The sequence below is a fragment of the Pleurodeles waltl genome, chromosome 5, assembly GCF_031143425.1.
Source record: "Pleurodeles waltl isolate 20211129_DDA chromosome 5, aPleWal1.hap1.20221129, whole genome shotgun sequence".
Taxonomy (NCBI): domain Eukaryota; kingdom Metazoa; phylum Chordata; class Amphibia; order Caudata; family Salamandridae; genus Pleurodeles; species Pleurodeles waltl.
The window spans coordinates 1,314,658,826-1,314,678,721 of record NC_090444.1 but is presented as its reverse complement, the minus strand read 5'-3'; the positions used below and the strand labels follow the sequence as shown (position 1 = coordinate 1,314,678,721).

The 19,896-nt window shown below is 45.2% G+C and overlaps 1 protein-coding gene across 3 annotated transcripts in view; it reads left to right on the top strand.

Annotated features, from left to right (window-relative positions):
- Window positions 1-19,896, top strand: part of CFAP206 (cilia and flagella associated protein 206) — a 357,566-nt gene that overhangs the window by 217,068 nt on the left and 120,602 nt on the right. For all 3 annotated transcript variants that reach the window (XM_069235563.1, XM_069235562.1, XM_069235560.1), the window contains exon 8: window positions 16,069-16,188. In XM_069235563.1, the coding sequence (XP_069091664.1) occupies window positions 16,069-16,188 (120 nt within the window). The remainder of the gene's footprint in view (window positions 1-16,068; window positions 16,189-19,896) is intronic.

The window sequence follows — 19,896 nt, the reverse complement described above, 5'->3', positions numbered from 1 at the left end:
GCCTTGATACGCGAGGAAGAAGATGTGGACAACAGAACTACACTAATTCAACAGTACTTCCAGTGACACACAGGTAAGACACTGTAACTTCACCCTCCATTGCAGTTTTGTGTTTGACATTGAACGTGGCAGCCTGATTTCCCTATTTCTATGGCCACTTACCTTACCCTTTGGCATCTCTATTTTCAGATCTCTGTGCCCCACTCTGGCTCCTGGTGTGTTTACTGCTGCCCACTACAGGTCATACCTATGTAAATATTACAGTACATTTGAATTGCAATGTTTACAGTTTGTGAAACTAATACATATGTCAAACAATTGACAGACTCCATATTTGAATTTGTTCCAAGGATGTTTATTTAGGTGCTAATAAGTGGAGGGGGTATTGCAATGGGCTTGGTTGCTGATAGAGGAAAGTCCAGGTTAGAGTCCAGTCTATTTGTATCACAGGTGCATTCTCCAAGGGGGCATAGGAAGTGGAGCAATGGCAGTTCAAGGTGGACAGGGTGATAGAGTGGGACACAAGGGTGACAATCAGGAGAGTCTTATTTCCTGGTGGGGGTCTTGGCAATGTTCTCTGGCTTCTGCCTGGATTGCAGGGACCGTTTGCGGGGTGGTTCTCCTTCTGCAGGGGGTGGGGTGCTAGTGGCCTGTTTTTCCTGTGGCAGGGCCTCCTGTCCACTAGCATCGGCGGAGGTAGAGGGCTGTTCTTCGGTGTGGCTAGTGTCAGGGGCCCGGTGGTGTGCCACTGCCTCCCTCATGGTGTTGGCCATGTCTGCCAGTACCCCTGCAATGGTGACCAGGGTGGTGTGGATGTCCCTCAGGTCCTCCCTGATCCCCAGGTACTGTCCCTCCTGCAGACGCTGGGTCTCCTGCAACTTGGCCAGTATCTGGCCCATGGTCTCTTGGGAATGGTGGTATGCTCCCAGGATGTTGGTGAGTGCCTTGTAGAGAGTCGGTTCCCTGAGCCTGTCCTCCCCCTGCCCTCCCCCTGTCGCACAGCAGTCCTCCCAGCTTCCCTGTTGTCCTGTGCCACTGACCCCAGGTCCCTGATCGTCCTGTGTTTGTGGGGTTGCCTGGGGTCCCTGTAGTGGTGGGCACACTGCTGATTGATGTGTCCTGGGGACAAAAGGATGGGCCCGCTGGGTGGGTGCTGTGGTGGTGTTTCCTGAGGTGGAGGCTCTGTGGTGGGTTGGGTCTGTGCCTGGGTAACCGACTGTCCAGAGGACCCTGATGGACCAGGTTGGTCATCGTGATCCAGGCATGCAGAGCTGCTGTCATCACTGTGGGCCTCCTCCGGGGGGGGCTGGATGTGGCTGGCACCTCCTCTCCGGTGACATTGAGTGGGGGTCCTGGGGGATGTAAATGCAGTGTTATTGTTTCTGCGTGTGCCATCTTGTGCATGGATATGTTTCCCTCTATGGTTGTTATTAGCAAGGCAGCTTTGGCTTGTGTGAGTTGTGATTGGTTTGGCTAAGTGATTGTCACTAGTGTGCATGCTGTGGTGATGGGTGTCCATGCAGGTCTGTGAGTGGGGTCCATGCATTGGTGTTGCATGCAGGGCTTGGTATTGGGATGGGTGGGTTGTGGTGGTGGGGTATTTGTGAGGTGGTGGGGTGATGGGGGTGAGGGTAGGGGTTGTTGTTTGTGCAGGTAGGGTGGGGGATAAAGTAGTAAGGATTTGACTTACCAGAGTCCAGTCCTCCTGCTACTCCTGCCAGGCCCTCAGGATGCATGATTGCCAAGACTTGTTCCTCCCATGTTGTTAGTTGTGGGGGAGGACCCTGTCCACGACTCTCCGCCATAGCACCATCTTCCTCACGATAGATGTCTGCTGCACCTGTGATTCGAATAGCTGTGGCTCTACCTGGATGATTTCCTCCACCATGACCCTTAGCTCCTCCTCGGAGAACATGGGGTGTCTTTGTGGTGCCATGGGTGTGGTGTGAGTGGTATGTGTGAGGGTGTATGGGCTGATGTGTTGGGGTGTGTGCTGTGAGGTGCATGGATGGTATATGGGTGATGGTGTTTTGTGGCTCAGATTCAGTGGGTGCTCCTGGCTTGTCTCTTTCCCTCTGACCAAAATCTTTGAGTCGTAAAGGGTTGTGGATAGTGTGTGTGTTTTATATTGGTGTGGGTGTGTGGGTGTGGTGTGTGTATTTGTGTCAGGTGTGTGTAGTTTCAATTGTCCAAAGTGGTGTAGTTTTGTATGTGTGTGTGTGTGTGTATTTTGAGCATGGCGGTCTGTACCGCCAATGGTTTATCGCGGTTGAATAACCGCCACAGTGATTCGTGGGTCATGATGCTGTGGGCGTATTTCTGTTGGCGTAACGGTGTGTGTTTTGGTACCGCCAGCTTATCACTGACCTTTAGGCTGGCGGACTTGTGTGTGTGTCTGTATAGTGGCGGATCTCTATGTGTGGGTCATAATACGGGTAGCGGTATACCGCCGCGGTCACAGTATGTTGGCGGCAGTCAGCATGGCGGTAAGCGGCACTTACCATCAATATTGTAATGAGGGCCTTATTCTGGCCGCTGACATTATTAGCCAGAACTTAATGGTCCTCATTAAACATCCACTGCCCTCAGGCTTTGAAAAACCATGGTTGTTGCTATACTCAAAAAGAAGGGAGCAGAACCTTCTACACCTTCCAATTATAGGCCTGTATTGCTGCTGCTTTTTGCCACTAATGTGATAGACAACATAATAAATGTTCAACCTTTCAGTTTTCTGGTGAAGAAGGATTTTATGGTCGTTCTCAGTCTGGCTTCAGGCCAGGACATTCTACTGAATCTGCTCTGGTGGTTGTCCTTGATGACGGTCAGGTGTGGTCAGATAAGGGCATGGCAGCCTTTTTGATACCTCTTGATCCTTCAGCTGCTGTTGACGCTGTCTCCCACTTTACTCTTCTTCACCATTTGAACGAAGCGAGATTGAGAAGATGCATCTTTAACTGCCTCATATCTTTCCTGCAAGCAAAACAGATCACAGTCACTTATTCTTGGCAGCTTTAAATCAACACCTAAAAAGCTGAAGAGTGAAATCTCACAAGGCTTAGTCCATCAGCCCTACTTTATTTATTGTTAAACCAAAGTTGCTCTTTTGGTTTCACTTTTTACGGTTATGCTGACAACAATCAACTGATAGTGGGGTTAGTTGGTGATCTTTATCGAGCTCAGCGAACTGTTCAATACTAAATGTTTAAACAATGGTTTTTTTAAGTATTTTTCTTCAGCTTTGGATCTTTATTAGATTGACATGATTGAATTATTCCCCATCATCAGAGTGGTAGTTTTACAGTAACTTTTAAAATAGCAGTTCAAGCCACAACAAGCCAGAAAGGCATTTAAGCAGTGCCACTCCCATTACTGGAAAATAACAGAATTCCAGCCAATTAGGTGGGAGTGCACATTGTGTGAAAAGTAAGTCCCAGAGCTTTGCTCTCTTTTCATACAGATAATTTTTATTTTCACCTTAAAAACTTTGAATTTAGCCTCTCCTTAGGCTGTGTTTTGAGCACATCCACCACTACCTCCTCAGTAAGCCATTAAATAAATCTGAAATGGGAAAATCTTCAAAATGAGCCTTTTCAAGGCATGTAACTTGTGTGGCAAAATTAGTTTTTATTGATGATCCACAAAGAATGTGCATTTATTTCCTTTCCTTTATTTATCACAAACCAAAAGGCTAAACTCTGTAGGACATTTTCAGCTAAAGCCTTTAATGACTCTGAGTGAGGACTTGGGAGGTGGGTACAAAACCCCTCTTTTGGGGGTCAATCTGTTTCAAGTGCCCCTCTTCTTCCTGGAAAAGAAAGTGTCTAAGCTGCATTTGAAATCCTTCAAAGCTCAAAAATGATACCGCCAACAGAGGAATAAGCCTCCACCACTTATGAGTCACAGGAGAATATACATAAAAAGACTGAACAAATCTGTCAGAACCACTTTTCCTTCACCTGAGCATGAATTGAGAAAGAGAAAATCTTCTCCATCTATGTCACCTCCTTTATCTCCTCAGATAAAGAAGGCAAAGACAATAGTTGCATCTTTGACAACCCCATTGTCTGCAGTGCTGTCATTGTTGGAGAAGCCTAAGCACTTTTCATCATCCATCATCAACGTATTAAATAAATGATAAATTTATACCTGACAACATTAGGTAGGTTAAAGGCCAAGCAATATTGTGTCCAAAAGTCAGCTTACTATTCATGAATAATAAACGTTCTCATTGCTACCAATGACAGCATCTCTGACAAGACACACAATGAGATTAATCTGGTCATTCTTTTAACATTACTCTCTAGGAACTGTAAGAGATCTCGGGGACGATTATGACAGTTCTGCAATTTTTCTTTGTTAATTTAGTTTCTCTTCTCTTGAATATATCCACTCATGGACATAATCCCATTTTTGTCTTGGTTTGTGGGTCCTACTATATTGATGTTGTCCCTGTCACTTCCAGTATTCACTTTTCAGGGTTTCATGCAGATCTCTGAATTAACACACAAAATCATGGAGAATAAATCATACTTTGTATAATATGTGTCATATCAAAAGCAGCCTCCTGAACCTTTAGATATAAATTCCTTGTATTGTATGGCATTCATTGCTAGAGAATTGGTCTTCATGTTTATTCAGCCATATTTCTTTGAATCTTCATGTCAAGAGGACTGAGGATCTTTTACACAGGGGAGTTAGTTGGATAAAACTGTAGATGTGAACTCTATAGTAGAGTCATCTAGTTTTGCAACATGAAGTCTATGCAGGAGTCTCAAACCTTTTGTGCTATGAATTCTATGCTTAATTTTTCTGGTGTTGTGTTATGAACTCTATACTGGAGCCATCTGGTTTTGTGTTATGAAATTTATACTGGAGTCATCTTGCCAAATTCTACAAACTCAGTATTATAACCATTCTTTGACTGGCAAACTCTGTTGTACAGACTGTGTTACTTCACTTGATTCATATGCAGTAGTCAAGTGATTGCATTTGATCAGGACTGAAATGCATAGTGCTGTATTAACTATGTTGCTGATAATGAAGTATGTGGATTTAGGAGTATTCACGTCTCATGTTTCACTTTTATTCTGCGTAATGTAACAAAGTCCCAGGATCTTTCATTAGATCCACAATGTATTTGGCACTGGGTTATACAGCATCACACCCCACTGAGGACAGAGCACATTCCTGGAGTGGAAAAATATTATCCCTAGAAGGACAATTCAGACTGACACAAATGGAAGTTGAACAGCAATCTCTTAAGGAAAGTGTTCACAGACTAGAACACATATTATACTCCATGTTATTCTGTGTAGTGTTTCTGAAGAATATTCCTTTCATTCAGGTCTGTGAAATATCATGTGACATAGCAAAATCTGTGAAATTTAATCTTGCTGACAATGGTCTAACCGAACATTCTCTTGCAAATAGCCATGCCTTCAAGGTGCAGGTTGAGACTGACATGAAGTGCAGCTAAGGTGATGATACCAAGTGTCTCTTTTTATCTCTTGTCCTATTCCCCTTTCCCAATCTACTGCAGATCGGCATACTAATCCTTTGTATGGCCACTAGTGGGTCACTCCTGGATCAGAATTCATTGGTTAGGGTAACTGTGACAGCACGCCCACCTCCACACCAAGGACTAGGCCAGAGACTCACCATCCAGCTGACACAGCTCCAACTCCTCCTTTGATATTGCTGTCCCAGAATCCACCCTTGCCTGATCTGCCAACAAAACCTCTGTAGGTAGACACATCGGACGATGACCAATGCTCATATGCATTGCGTAAGGAGAATTTGTGGATTCTTCTAGAAGCCGAGCAAAGGAAAGGGATGATTTCATCATCCCTGTAGTAGAACCACAAAAGAGATAGCAAAATTCCAGAAAAGATCTGAACTGGTTCTCCCTTGAAAAGGTGTACCCCTACACCAAACCCGATTACGTAGCCAAAACCACCAATAACATGTCTGACACATCGTCAGGTAGCAACACTAGTTCAGACAATGACAGTGAGTCCTCAGGGAATACACAGCAACGCCGCGGTCAGCGTGGGCAACGCCGGGGTAGATGGAACTACCCACCAATGCTACCCCCTTGCTCTCCGTATTTTAACCAACAATGGGGGTGGCCCAATCAATATGGCCCCCCAACTCAATACCAAGCACCCTTCTTGCAGCACCCGGCCCAATGGTCCTTTCCCGATCCACAACCTCCTTTTTTGACAGAGGCCACAGGAGGGGAAAAGGGAAAAGGAAAGAGGTTCAGTAGCGCCCAAGAGAGGACACCACGGCGAACCTACCGCTAAGAGAAGCCACCCCAGGGACGAGCAAGATGCAATAAATGACCATACAGACAATAAGAACAACATCATAAACTTGAGCAATCGGACATTGAGCGAGCTCGAAACCCAAGCATTAAACAAAGGCTTAAATTTTGTACCCACACCACAAATTGATCTGTTCAAAACTAGAACAGAACTAGCGGGATTGTTCTGCAAGATTCGCCTTAAGACCTTCTTTCTAGGCAAAGAATTTGAGGCACCTGAACAGAACACAGGACTACGTCCTAAACCTGTCTTCTGTCCATCAGCGGGACATATGCCACCTGAGGTTTTGGCATTCGAGAAGTCAGTGTCCCTTAAGATTAATGGACTCACAAAGACACCGAACAGAGTATATTACAACATGAGCAAGGAGGAGCTCAAGGCCCTGAACGGTCTGACATCTGACCCCAGCATCATTATAAAACCAGAGCGACAGTGATTCTACCACAAAAGATGTACAGAGAAGAGTGTGAGCGGCTATTGGGTAACGTTAAACATTATAAACGTCTTGCTTGGGACCCCACTCCTGATATCCAAGAAGAAATTTCCTTCCTGGTGACTAAAGGCACGGTGAACGACTGGCTCACTGAACACAAGGCAGCCTTCCTAATACAGGCTAAACCAAAGATCCCTTACTTCTACATCCTGCCTAAGGTACATAAAGAAAGGATCCCCCCTCCAGGCAGACCCATAGTGTCCGGGATCGGCTCAGTATTAGAGCCCTTGTCTAAGTTTGTGGACCCCTTTTTACAACCACTGGTGAAAAGAATCCCTACCTACCTCAAGGATACCACCGATGTTCTGTTACTGCTGGAATCAATATCCTTTGATAAGACTAAAGAACTCCTGATTACTCTAGATGTGGAATCCCTATATACTAACATCCCCCAGGAGGCCACACTGGAAGTGATCAGTAATCTGCTAGAAGCCAATAGGGGTGAGTCCAAAACCCCCCCTGAATTCATACTGGACCTCGCGCATCTTGCACTCACGAGGAACTATTTTAAATTCGAAGAAAGTTTCTTCTTACAAACACAAGGCACATCTATGGGCAGCACGTTTGCCCTAGTCTGGCATGCCTCTATGTCGACAATTTCGAGAGACGTGTGGTCCTCCACGACGACAACCCGCACAGAAACCAGATAAAACTCTGGAAGCGGTACATAGACGACATCTTGCTGGTCTGGACGGGAACTAAGGAAGAGGCCCTCTCCTTTGCTATCTGGCTCAATGGGGCTAACCCCTTCCTGACCTTCACCATGACCATAGGTGAGGACGAACTACCTTTCCTAGACCTTCTCATTTATGAACACGGTGGTGGCCTGGCTACAGAGGTATACTACAAACCAAAGGACCGTAACAATTTGCTGCAATTCCAGAGTTTTCATCCACGAGCTCTGAAAGATAACCTCCCAGTAGGACAATTTCTACGACTACGACGGAACTGCTCGACTATAGCCAACTACCGCAAACATGCTGACAAACTAGCCACCAAATTACAAGCAAAGGATTATCCCACACACCTGGTCAACAGGGCTCGAAAGAGAGCACGCAACAACAACAGGGACCAGTTGCTGCAGCCCCAAGCAGTGAAACCAGACCTAGAACAGATCATGTGTGTCACTACCTTGAGCCCTCTATCCAACAGGATTCAGAAGATCATTAAAGAGGACTGGAAGATCCTCATGTCAGGTGGTTTACCATTCCAGCAGACACTACATGCCTATAAGAGAGCATCCAACATACATGACCTAGTGGTTCACACAAGACCAAAAGAAAGGTCTCACCCCAGACAAACTATGCTCTGGCACCTACCACCACCAGCAGGCCACTACCCTTGTGGCAATTGCAGCGTGTGTCGTCTAACCCTCAAATCCACTACCATTAACCTAGACCTCAAAACCCCGTGGGTGCAAAAATCTCTCACGAACTGCAATAGCAAGAATGTGATTTACTTGATCAAATGTCCTTGCCAACTCAAATACGTGGGTAATGACCCCCAGAATGGTCAGTACTAGGATCTGCGAACACAGGAGCACGATCCGGTGTAAACGCGATGCCACCAAATTGACCAGTCACTTCCTTCTGAAGAACAATTCCCCGGATGACCTGTCCTGGACGGTCCTAGAGCAACTGCCCCCCACAACCCTCAACATGTCACAGAAACTGTTTTGGGCTAAACAACACTGGGTGTGGAGATTGCGCACAGACACTGTTGGTCTGAACGATGAGATACCCTGGTTCTCTCTTCACAAATAGGCCCTTGCCAATTGCCTACTAGACCAAGCCGGTCTTCCTGCCATCCTTGTCTTCTCCCTCCTTTCTGGCCATCCGCGCCTCTTCTGTTCCCTCCACATTCACTTCCTCTACCCTATTCACCCCCTCTCCTTTCCCCTCTCCCCTCTTCACCCCCTTCTTTCCCCTCTTCCTCTTGCTAAGCCCCTCCTCCCCTAGCTTTTCTCCCATTCCCCCTCGCTTTCTCCTTTTTTTCCCCCGCTCTCTCCTTCTTCTCCTCTCGCTTTATTGCTTCCTCCTTCTTCCAGGTCTTCCACCACTCCTCTGTCCACCCTTCCTGGCCTATACTCCCTTTCCCCTCTCTCTGCTACTGATTCCTTTCTGGCGCCTGTATCTCCTTCCTTTGTGCTTTGTCGTTTTTATGTGTCAGATATCTTTTTTCCTCATTCTCTTTCTCTCACCTTATTTTTATTTATATAATTCTTTTGCCTTTTTTTGCTCACATCTCCATTTTCGATTTTTCCTTTTTTTCTCTATCACTCATCTTTTCTTTTCTTTGCCCATTTCCCATGCTTTTCTTCTTCTCTCCTTTTTTCTCACTTCTTTTCCTTTTCTTTCCTGTCCCCCCTTCCCCTCTCCTCCCTCCGCCCTTTCTTTTTCTCATATTCCCCTTTTTTCCCCCTCTCTCTCAGTTTTGCCCTTTTTTCCCCCCCTCCCGTTCTCCATTATTAAGCCCTCGGGCCGCCGGGCAGCTCTGTTTCCCGGCGGTCACGCGGCCGCCGGGGAACTACGTTTCCCGGCGTCCCGCGGGGCCGACGTCACTTCCTGACACTGTCGTCTCAGGAAGCACAATAACGACGATCCAGCCGAGCCTACACGGAAGCTCCCCAACGTCTAACCAACGATCGGACCGCAGGCTGCGGCGGTGATTTCCTCCACCTGCAATCGCTTAACTTTGGCGGTTCCTACTATATTAACCCATCTCTCCCAGTCCACTTTACCCAAGCGGTCCAGAGAGAGGACGGTTTAGGCGCACAGTGAGCGCCTCCTTTGATGCAGTGAGTGATTCGGCAACACCTGGACTACACAGATAAGATTTTCCTGCGCTTCCTGCTCCTCATTCTTTTCTTCTTCTTTTCCCACTTTTTTGCTGTTTCCTCTCCTGTTTCTTTTCTTTTTTCTTCCCCCCCCTTTCCTCCCCCTGCCTTTCCCTCCTTTTTGCTCTCTAGGTAATGCGCTTTTGTTTTACTACAACCCTAACAGGTGGATTCTCTCACTACTAATTCTCGCCTTTGGACCCCAGAGGCTTTTTATGTTTTTGTTTTTTTATTTTATTCTCCTTCTCCCCCTACTTTTGAACCTTAGTGTCTGACTATAAGGGGACACTCCCTCTCCTGGATACCAGAGGCCAGTAGCCTCTAGGGACAGGGTAAGAATTTTCCACTTACCCTTTTAGCATTACTGTCCATATTTAGATGTGATTATTGTCCATAAGTTATATTTGATGACTATATTTTTTGCACTCAGTAATTCTGTTCGTTGCATGATTATTTGCCTCACGTGTGCTGTGGTTTGCTGTGCAGTGCTGTGTCACAATGTAACCCACATTGTCGGTCTGTTTTATACCCTATAGGCCCCCTCCAGGTAATTCCCTGGCAAGGTAGGCCCTACTCTTTTGCTTCTTTAATTGTTACCTACCGTACAGTGTTTTTCACATACTCCTAGCGTGAGTATTAGGGATCCTTTGCCCTGATGAATGCCCCGAGATTTTCCAGGGCTCAATACTGAGGGCAGAAACATGTCGGCTTTCACTTCTTAGATAGGTGACCCTGTGAGTCCTTGTTCTAACAGAGGTGTCCCAATCTCTATTTTTGATCACACCAAACAGACCCTACTATTAAATACTTATACAGGTATCTGTTTAGGTGTTTTTATTCCTTAGATTAGCTGGATCCCTTCATTTCCAGACCCAGAATTAATTTACGCACTCCCTCCTGTTCCTTTAACAGTGAGATTGAGTCCGCCCAGGTGGCATTGTCCTACCTGGGTGGGGCTAGGTGGTCATATGATGAAGCATTACACTATATAGTGTGTGAGACCACCTAGTCCGTAAAGGAAACTCCCCCCTGTTCTCCAGACCCACTGCAGATCTTTATCACATTGATACCCCGCCTCCAATAGAGGACCACAAGGAATCTGGTGGCACAACTGGTGCACCATAGATCTGCCCCTCGTTGTAATAAAAGAACCCTGTACTCATTTTTGTGTGTTTGTAGAACCACCTACATTTCCTCCCATAGACTCTTCCCCTGATGATATTGCTAGGTTCTGTGTTCTTCATGAGAAGGCATCTAAAAAATAGATCTCTGAGAACAGGCAGGGAGGGAGAAGGACTGGTTCTTATAAGACTTTTGGGAGCTAGGGGGGAAGTTGATCAAGACAGTATCGATTATAGACCATCTCTTGCAACAATACTTAGAATTCATGCAGACGCCTGCTGCTGTAGTGGCAGTAATAATTAGGCAAAAATTATAAGGCCTCTGCCTGCCTTGTTGGCCACTGGAAAGTGGTTTCAGTAGTAATACAGGCAGCTTATAGAAGATCAAGAAATCCTAGAATACTCTGTACAGCTCCACTTAATTGTGATGGACACATCTGGAAAAAGAGGGCTTCTTCTGTGGCAGCCAAGTCGCTCAGGGCAGTTAAAGCCATGGCAATACTAGGCAGGTACGATCATCAGATATCACTGGATGTACCATCTTACCGTGATCTATTACCTGAAGGTGAAAAGCAGGAAGTTAAGGCAGTTCTGAATGGGAGGGGTGAGGAGGGATATCATGAGCAAATATCTGCCATGGACGTTGCTAACCTTAGATTCTGCCAGATGGCTGGTGCTGCAGTATTACCAAAGTAAGGATAGCTGAGAGCAACCTCTTTTAGAAATGAGATACAAAACAGAATACTGGACATGCCATTTGACACAGAATCCTTATTTGGAAAGCACATTTATGATGCACTGCAGTACATAAAGTTTGATACAGATACATACTGAGCCCTATAATTTTTCACTCAGCAACATCCTCAGTTCTTTTGGGAAACTAAAGGTAGAGACCAACCACATTGCAGTAGTTAACATAGCTTTTGATACCTGTCTTACCAGCCACAGTCATAATACCACAAATACTGTAGCAGGTAAACATACAGAGTGCCACCTGCTTCAGCATAGAACAAGCCTCAGTCTAGATGTAGAGATGGCACACCATCTCCTTTCCCACTAGCAACCATTAATTCCACTTTCCAATGTCCTGGCAACGTAGGTGGCAGGATAACATTTTTCTGGAAGAAGTTGACACAAATAACATTGAACTAATGTGTGTTGAATCTCATCTAGTTTGGACATAACATAGCATTTCTTTAGTGTTCTATACAAACACCACTATACAAGCCAAAGCACAAATGTCTACATTTGCTAAAAACCAAATTCAGTATCATGCTCTAGAAAGGAGCAGTCAAGCCAGCCCTGAAAGAACAGTAGAACGTAGATGTTTACTCTAGAATTTTTTCGTATAATACAGAAGAGTTGTGGAGATTGCAACACAGTGTAGACCTAAGCCAGCATCCTCCTGAGAAAACAGTCATTCTGCATAGTAACAGGAGGTGTTGTAGTTCTTGATGGAAAGTTTATGGCATCTGTGGCCTCCTAGGTGCTTACTTCCATATTCCCATTCACAAAAAGACATCAAACATTTCTCATACCCTAGGTGGCTGCTCACTATTATTAATTCAAAGCTCTCCCCTTGAGCTCTGAGAATATTTACAAAATGTATGCCACCATTCGCAGCCCATCTTCGAGGATTACACATACATCGCTGACTGGCTAGTCAAAGGCACTTTCATGCGGCCTGCCAAGAACTGAGTCTTAGTTTGCACCTAGATAGCAAGAAGACTCTGTGCCTGATTTAGATATTGGCAGAGGGGTTACTCCTTCACAACGGTGACGTATATCCCATCCGCTGGAAACTAAATCCCGTTATGTCCTATGAGATTTAGATTTTGGCAGATGAGATATACGTCACCGTTGTGATGGAGTAACTTCTCCGCCAAAATCTAAATCAGGCCCTAGTTCTTACACTGAGCGAGGACAAATCATCCCTACAACCTCCTAGGCGTGATGTTATATTGTATATGCTACTTCCCATTCTGCTGCCTAAGAATGCTCCCAATACAGGAGGAATTGGACAAGCAGTGGGCAAATATCAGACTCATTTGATGATCAAACACATGGCAGAGTAAGGATGAAGGACCATTGTCCGTGTTGGACCATTACAAAAAATAGGCCTGTTGTTTTTCTACCCCCTCAGCCTGACTTGGTGATAACAACGGATGCCTCAGGAGAACGGTGGGGTGCCCATCTTCAGGAACTGTTAGTGAAAGGAATGTTCTCCTGACTGGAAACAACATTACACACAAACGTGCTAGAACTGCCAGCCACCAGGAACGGTCTGCAGGCGTTTTTCCCCTTGAGTCCATCATTTGTCATCGTTGATCTGGATGAACAATATGACATCCGTGTTTTACATAAAAAGGGGGTAACAAGGTCCCAGGAACTTTCATTAGATCCTCAGTGTATTTGGTACTGGGTTATACAGCATCACACCCCACTGAGGACAGAGCACCTTTCTGGAGTGGAAAACTATTATCCCTAGAAGGACAATTCAGACTGACACAAATGGAAATTGAACAGCAATCTCTTAAGGAAAGTGTTCAGCACGATAGTAGAGCCATAGCTCAACCTATTTGCCACATGAGTGAACAATCAATTAAAGCATACATCACTGTTATATCAAGACACAGTTGATCTCTGAACCATCCATCATTATGGTCCCGAAGAGTAATTGACGAATTCTTGAGAGGTCTTGTCAGGGCTTTCCTTCCATCAGGAAGTCAACCAACAAAATGGGAGCTCAAAACAGTGTTTTTCCAGCTGATGAGGAGCTCTTTTGAGCTGATCCACAGGGATAGCCTCAAACAACCGTCATGAGAAGCAGCACTGCTGTGCTACACATTCTTTCAGCACCCATCAACCGCAGAAGAAAGAACTTTGCACTTACTTGACCTATGAAAGTGTCTCAAATTCTGTGTAGATAAGATAAAAATTGGACCCGCAGCTAGGTAAATTCTCAAATCCATATAAAGGTTACCCGGTATCAAAACAGGGAATTTCCAGATGGACAGCAGCAACAACCACCTACTGACATGAAAGCAGAACGACTGCTTACAGGGACAGTATAGGGCCTTTAGTGGCCCCTCATTTAGGAGTGCATCCTTTAGGGATATTTGAAGTGAAATCAAACGAAGAACTGTGGCATTTATATGCATCACTACTGTTTGGATTCTTTAGCAGACAGAGATAAAGCTCTGGGACCAGCAGTTCTTCACCATCATTTCAGATGACAGAAACCTTTTATCTATCTTTCTTCTGCCTTCCATACTGTCATACTGTTTGATATGCTCATTCCAGAATGTGAGTTCATGAAAGATCCAGTGCTGAAGAAAATAAAAAGATACTTACCTCTAGCGACATTTCTCCAGCGTTGGTATGTTTCATAGATTCATATGAGCTTCCCTCCTGCCTGAATAGAGGGTCACCTCAGAATTATTATTACATTTTTCATTCTTGTGCTAGAAATCTCAGTTGAGAAAACTTCTGGGAGGGGTGAAGTGCAGAGCACTCTCACCTTATTGGCTGATGTTTGGGGCTTTTTCAATGATGAGTGTACTTTACTGCCTTTGAGGGAGGTTGTGACCTCAAAGATGGGGAATGATTCAAGCATATGAAGCTATGAAAGATCCCTACACTTGAGAACCGTAGCTACAAGTAAGTAACTTTTTTCTTCCCAACACAGTTTTGTATTAGGTAATATTTACCACATTTTGTCATGTATGTAAACGTAAACAGACCTCTAAAATGACAATCTTTTGTTCTCACCCACCTTTAATGTGGTTCACTGGCTCCCCTGGCTGTTTTAGACATGAAAACCGCTGCCTGAACCGGACCATCACATGGAAATAATTTCTCTCTGCCATCAATGCTGGTGCAGCCCCACAACCAATGGATAATTCACAAGAACGTCCCCAGTCTTTTAAGCTTAAGAGTGCCTTTCATCAATGTGGACAAGTACAGGCAGCTTTTCATCTCTAATATCACTGAAGGACCCGACAGCCGATGAACAGCTGACAAGAGATAACCATGCCAATTCATAATATGTTCCACCTAGTCCCCCACCTCCAGAGGACCCACTGTCTCAAAGCTAATACAATATGTTTCCACCTACCTGATTAATATTTGCACCTGAGTACTATGTGAGTCCTGCAAGCTAAGCCCAGGTGCTCTGTAGTTACAAGACAAAGACTTTGCTAAAAGAGCTGGAGTTATTTTCATCGTAACATACAACTCAAAATCTTCAAACAGTTGTACACATTTGTTAGTAATAATCTATGACTATAGGAGAATGTATTCGTAGATATCAGTGGTGAGCAACAATATCAGCTTCATTATAACAATTACTGCTGTTGTATACAACAGAGAAAACCTAGACTGTGTAACACATCGCTAGCAAAAGTGTTTCACTGTCTGTGTGGGGATGGTGGCTCATACAGTATATAAGAGAGGGAACCACTTCTATTCAGAAAACTGTTTAACTCAAATAAGTAAACCAGCCAATCAAACAAAAGCAGCATCAATCTGTATTCAAGAAGACACATGGTTCTGCTTGCATCCCTAGGCAGAGGTGGCATGAAGCTTCGAGCGTAGGAACAAAATGTGAAATATCAAGTGCTCATATTCCCCAGTTCTCACTCAGTTCCGTTAACGATACATTTTACTATAGTACTACCATGCCTCAATGTAAACTGGAAGATGTGCATAAATGGCTTGCTTATTTTCTAGATGCTGTCATGTATGTTCATGTGCTTGTGTTTTACAAATAAGAACTGCTGCATTAAGTATTTCATGCGTGGGTTTGGTCATCAGTCTCATACTTCTGAAGATGGTCCGTCAGCTTTTTATGTATGGGTTTGGTCAGCAGTCTCATACTCCTGTAGATGATCCGTGAGCATTCATGCGTTGGGTTCGCCAGCAGTCTCCTACTTCTGAAGATGGTCCATGAGCATTTCATGTGTGGGGTTGTGATCTGTGGTCTCATACTTCTGAAGATGGTCTGAGAGAAAACCATGGTCTTCAATGCGAAAGCAGTGTGACTGCTTTTAAGAATTAACACTGCTGGCAGGCCAGTATGAAGGAACATTAACAATCCCTCTGTCTTGCTTATCAAGGATGATTCCTGGCCCCAAATGTCAATGAATATTTGCATTCCGTTATCTTATAGGATATGCTCCTCTGTCTCCACGTAGCACATATTCTACCCCTTTCTAGTCTAAAACAATATTTTGTGAAAAAGAATAATGTGGTTTGTTACCTGTTTGACTTAAGAGTGTTCTTCGTTCACAGTCAGATGTGCTTAAATGTGGACAACAAGTGGATACTTTGGAAAAACAGCTAGGAGCAGAGATGGAGCAACTAAAGTGCATTGTTCGATCGAAGACAGCTGTGCCTACTGCTCAGGTTTACGTAAGTGTTAAAACTTTATAAACTGTAGTGGAATAAATAACGATGATCCCTAGGGTATTTTGGGCTTCTTTTAGTAAAAAAAAAGATCTGATTTTAGGGTGAGCAAGTAAGTGACGAATTGAAAATACAGTGAACATAAAGTACTCAGGTGTTCATCAGTGCCCACACCGGCCACTTCCACAGTAGCGTCCTGATCGGCGTGCAGTTTAACCTGCACCTGTCCTGCCGTCTAGTTCTAGCCATTCCCATACCTCCTCTGGTGACATAAAGAAATGTGAAATGCTGTCTTGTATGACACTAAGCTTAGCAGTACACTGCAGCATATATTTCATGTTCATAGCTTTAAATTTTTGCTTCACTGCTGCAAACGTTTTACGCATTTGTTGGACTTTCTGCACATGGTCAGGGAATATTCGTATGACACTGCTGCCAGGACAGGGGTCGCCTCTGGCTCATACTGTTCATAGGATCAAGTCCCTATTCCTATAGTTAAAAATGTTGTGGTCATGGCAGTTGGGGGGCAGTGGTCACCCGGATGTGGCAATGAGGCCAAGGCCCTGTGAGCTCATTCAATCATGAATACAGATGGGAGTTCATCCTGCCGCAGCACATCCCATATGGACCATTTTAGGAACAATTCAGGGGTCAGACCTCTCCACATTCTCCTGAATCCAATGAAGTGGAGGTTACTCCATGTAGACCTGCGCTCAGAATCTTCAAATTTGTCACTGAGGCAAAGGGCTCGGTCCCCAGCAGAGCATGACGTTGTTCTCAGGTCTGCCACCCTGGCCGACAGGCACTCAAACTCATTTTCTGTCACAAGTGACCTCTCATTTACCTAGCGCAGGTCAGCTCCTACCAGATTCTTCTCAACAGATAGTGTATCAATTTTTTTTTCCGGCGTATGCCTGGACTGGCACTAGGATTTGTGCTCTTGTTGGCTCCCTCATCCTATGCACATCACGACTATCTTCTGAGACATCTCTCATCTTACCGCTCCTGGTAGCCCCAGCATATTGATAAACATAGGTCTTCTGCATGGGCCCAGGGTGTTTATCCCTACCCATGACTTGCGAGGAGGAGCATCTCCTGCTCTGGTGCAGAGGAGGCAGCAGACCAGGGCAACGTCCCCCCCTGCCAACTGATAATAGAGCTTAGACCAGGCTCAAAAGTGTGGGAGGGAGCAGTGGGTAGTCCCAGTCTAGTAGGCCAGAACCAGAAGAACAAAGCACCCCTTGTCTCCCGAGACCTGTCCCCCCAATGTTTAGGCCCTTCTTCAGTTACCAGGGCAAGGGTGGTATAAAGATTCCACACCACATCTGACACTTCAGGGGTCAATAACTGTTCTCCAGGCTTTTTGTCGAAGTAGGCAGCCCTCAACCTGCTGCTGCAACGAGCTCAGGAAGGGCAGGCATCCCCCCAGCCCAGTAGGCCACAGCATGAGATGGCAGCCCTCCTTCTTACCACTCAATGTTGATTGGCTATTCCCTGGACTCCAGCCCCCTCGCCCCCAGACTCAGTACATAACCAAGGTAAGGGCTCTCAGTTGCCGTCTCCGGCCAGTGAGAGGGGTGCAGCGTAGCCCACTCCTGTGCTGACTAGGTGTGCTTCAATCAGCATCCTCCTCCGGCGGGCCCATCAGGCCGATTACATCCCAGGCTGTCATCACTCAGCTCTCCGCACTGCATTTCCATCACTGGGGACGGGATTTGTCCCCAATTCAAGCTCCATCCTCCGGCAGCCTTCCTGAACACACAGCATCCAGGCTCTCACCCAAGGCTGAGTTCCCTCCACCGAGGCCTGCAGGCAGTGGTGGCTGGTGAACTTTGGAAGTGGTGGGGTGTTAAGACTTAGGGTCTGATTTAGAGTTTGATGTAGGGGGTTACTCCATTACAAACGTGGTAGATATCCCATCTGCCATATTACGATTCCATTATTTCCAGTGGAAGTGGAGATTATTATTGTTTTATTTTTAAAGGAGCGGGCCATGGAGGATAACAGAAATGGTACGGGAGTGGTGTTCACTCCCCTCAGTGCGCATGTGTGTTTGACAGGGTGTCTCACTGTGGCCAAACACACATGCACATTGAGGTCTCTTCAACCCGGCACTGTGTTGCCGGGTTGGAGACAGCAGGCCCTGTCTCCCAGTCTGCCTGGGAGCACAAAGCCATGGCACTCAGGCCAATCCTGGTGCTGCTCTCATGCTGCTAGCAGCATACAGCATGAGAGCACTGTTAGGATTGGCCGCAGGGTAGGGTGGGAGCTTGTACCTGGAAGCCTGCAGTCCAGCAGAGACCTGAAGAGCGGCGTTGCGGTGGGGACGAGGTACGTTTTTTAAAATTATTGTTTTGTTCATCCTGCCCCCATGCCCCATCACTTTGCCCTGTTGCCAGCCTCGACTGATGTAACTGCATACCTGCAGTCTTATGTCTTAGTTCTGACATTGATCATTGTTTCATTATAAATAACTAGTCACTATTCTCTCACTTTAGAGTGTAAATGAACTTGCATTTTGTAACTTACACATGAAAGTAATGTCTTGATGTCTTTGTAAGTACAGTTTCTTCTTTTTATGTATTCCATTTTATTTAGCTGACCTCAATCATATTTCACACATCTATGTCTTCCGATAAACTATAGTTTAGATGCTACAAAACTGTTACATTCTTCTCTTAACTTAATTATTTAATATGAAAATAGCATCACATAAGGCCTCGTTACAAAGTGAACCATATTGGGAATCGTTAAGTTGAAACAAAATGTCTGTGCTGGCTAGAGTGCGGGGCTTGGATGAATGAATACATTGATATTTTTTTTTCCGTAGTTTGAATGATTTACATTTTTTCTAAGTTCATTTGATAATTTATTGCTTATCGTAGATACTTAGAACCGAAATATCCGGACAGACTGGACAAGACTTGAACAGTGTTTTGCACAAAATGCACAGTCTTCAATTTGATATGGACTGAGATTTTCATGGAGCGAAATATACAAAACAAAGTATCAAACAATACGTAAATAATACACATACTCTTGTGAACTTGACAGAATCTGACACGCCTGCATTTGACACTATTGTTTTATCTGCACTGCATAAACTTCACACTTTCGTTGGCATGAGTCCTGATAGTGGTCTTCACCAAAGTGCTCTTTTATAGCCTTAGAACCCACCATTGCGGGCTCTACCGGCTATTAAAGGCCCGTTCCTGTGTTAAAGGCCCGAGCCGAAGGCAAGGGCCTTTAACAATGGAGTGGGCCTTTAATAGCCGGTAGAGCCCGCTACGGCAGGTTCTAAGGCTATTAGAACATTCTGCCATTAGAGGGCAGAATGTTCTCATAAATAAAACAAAGGCTTCATGGAACCGGAGGGAATTAAAATCCCCTCAGGCTCCGTGAGGCTTTGTTCACAGCTTTTGCTGTGAACAAAGAAGATTGGAATGTTGGCTTTCCAGGCTTTTACCGGCCAGTAAAAGCCCGGAGCACTCCATTGTCTCCAATGGAGGGCAAACATTCCAATGTTCTAATGTGCCTTATGTTCCAAGTGACCATTGCTCAGACATGTTTGTCGGTTATGTGGAGTACATCTTCAAGATCCGGACTCTTCTTTCGCTTTGGAGAAGCCCAGAACTTCTACTTGCTACCATTCTAGCCTACCCCACCTAGCTTGTGATACTAGCAGTGTCAATGCCAGAATCTCCTTAGATCTTT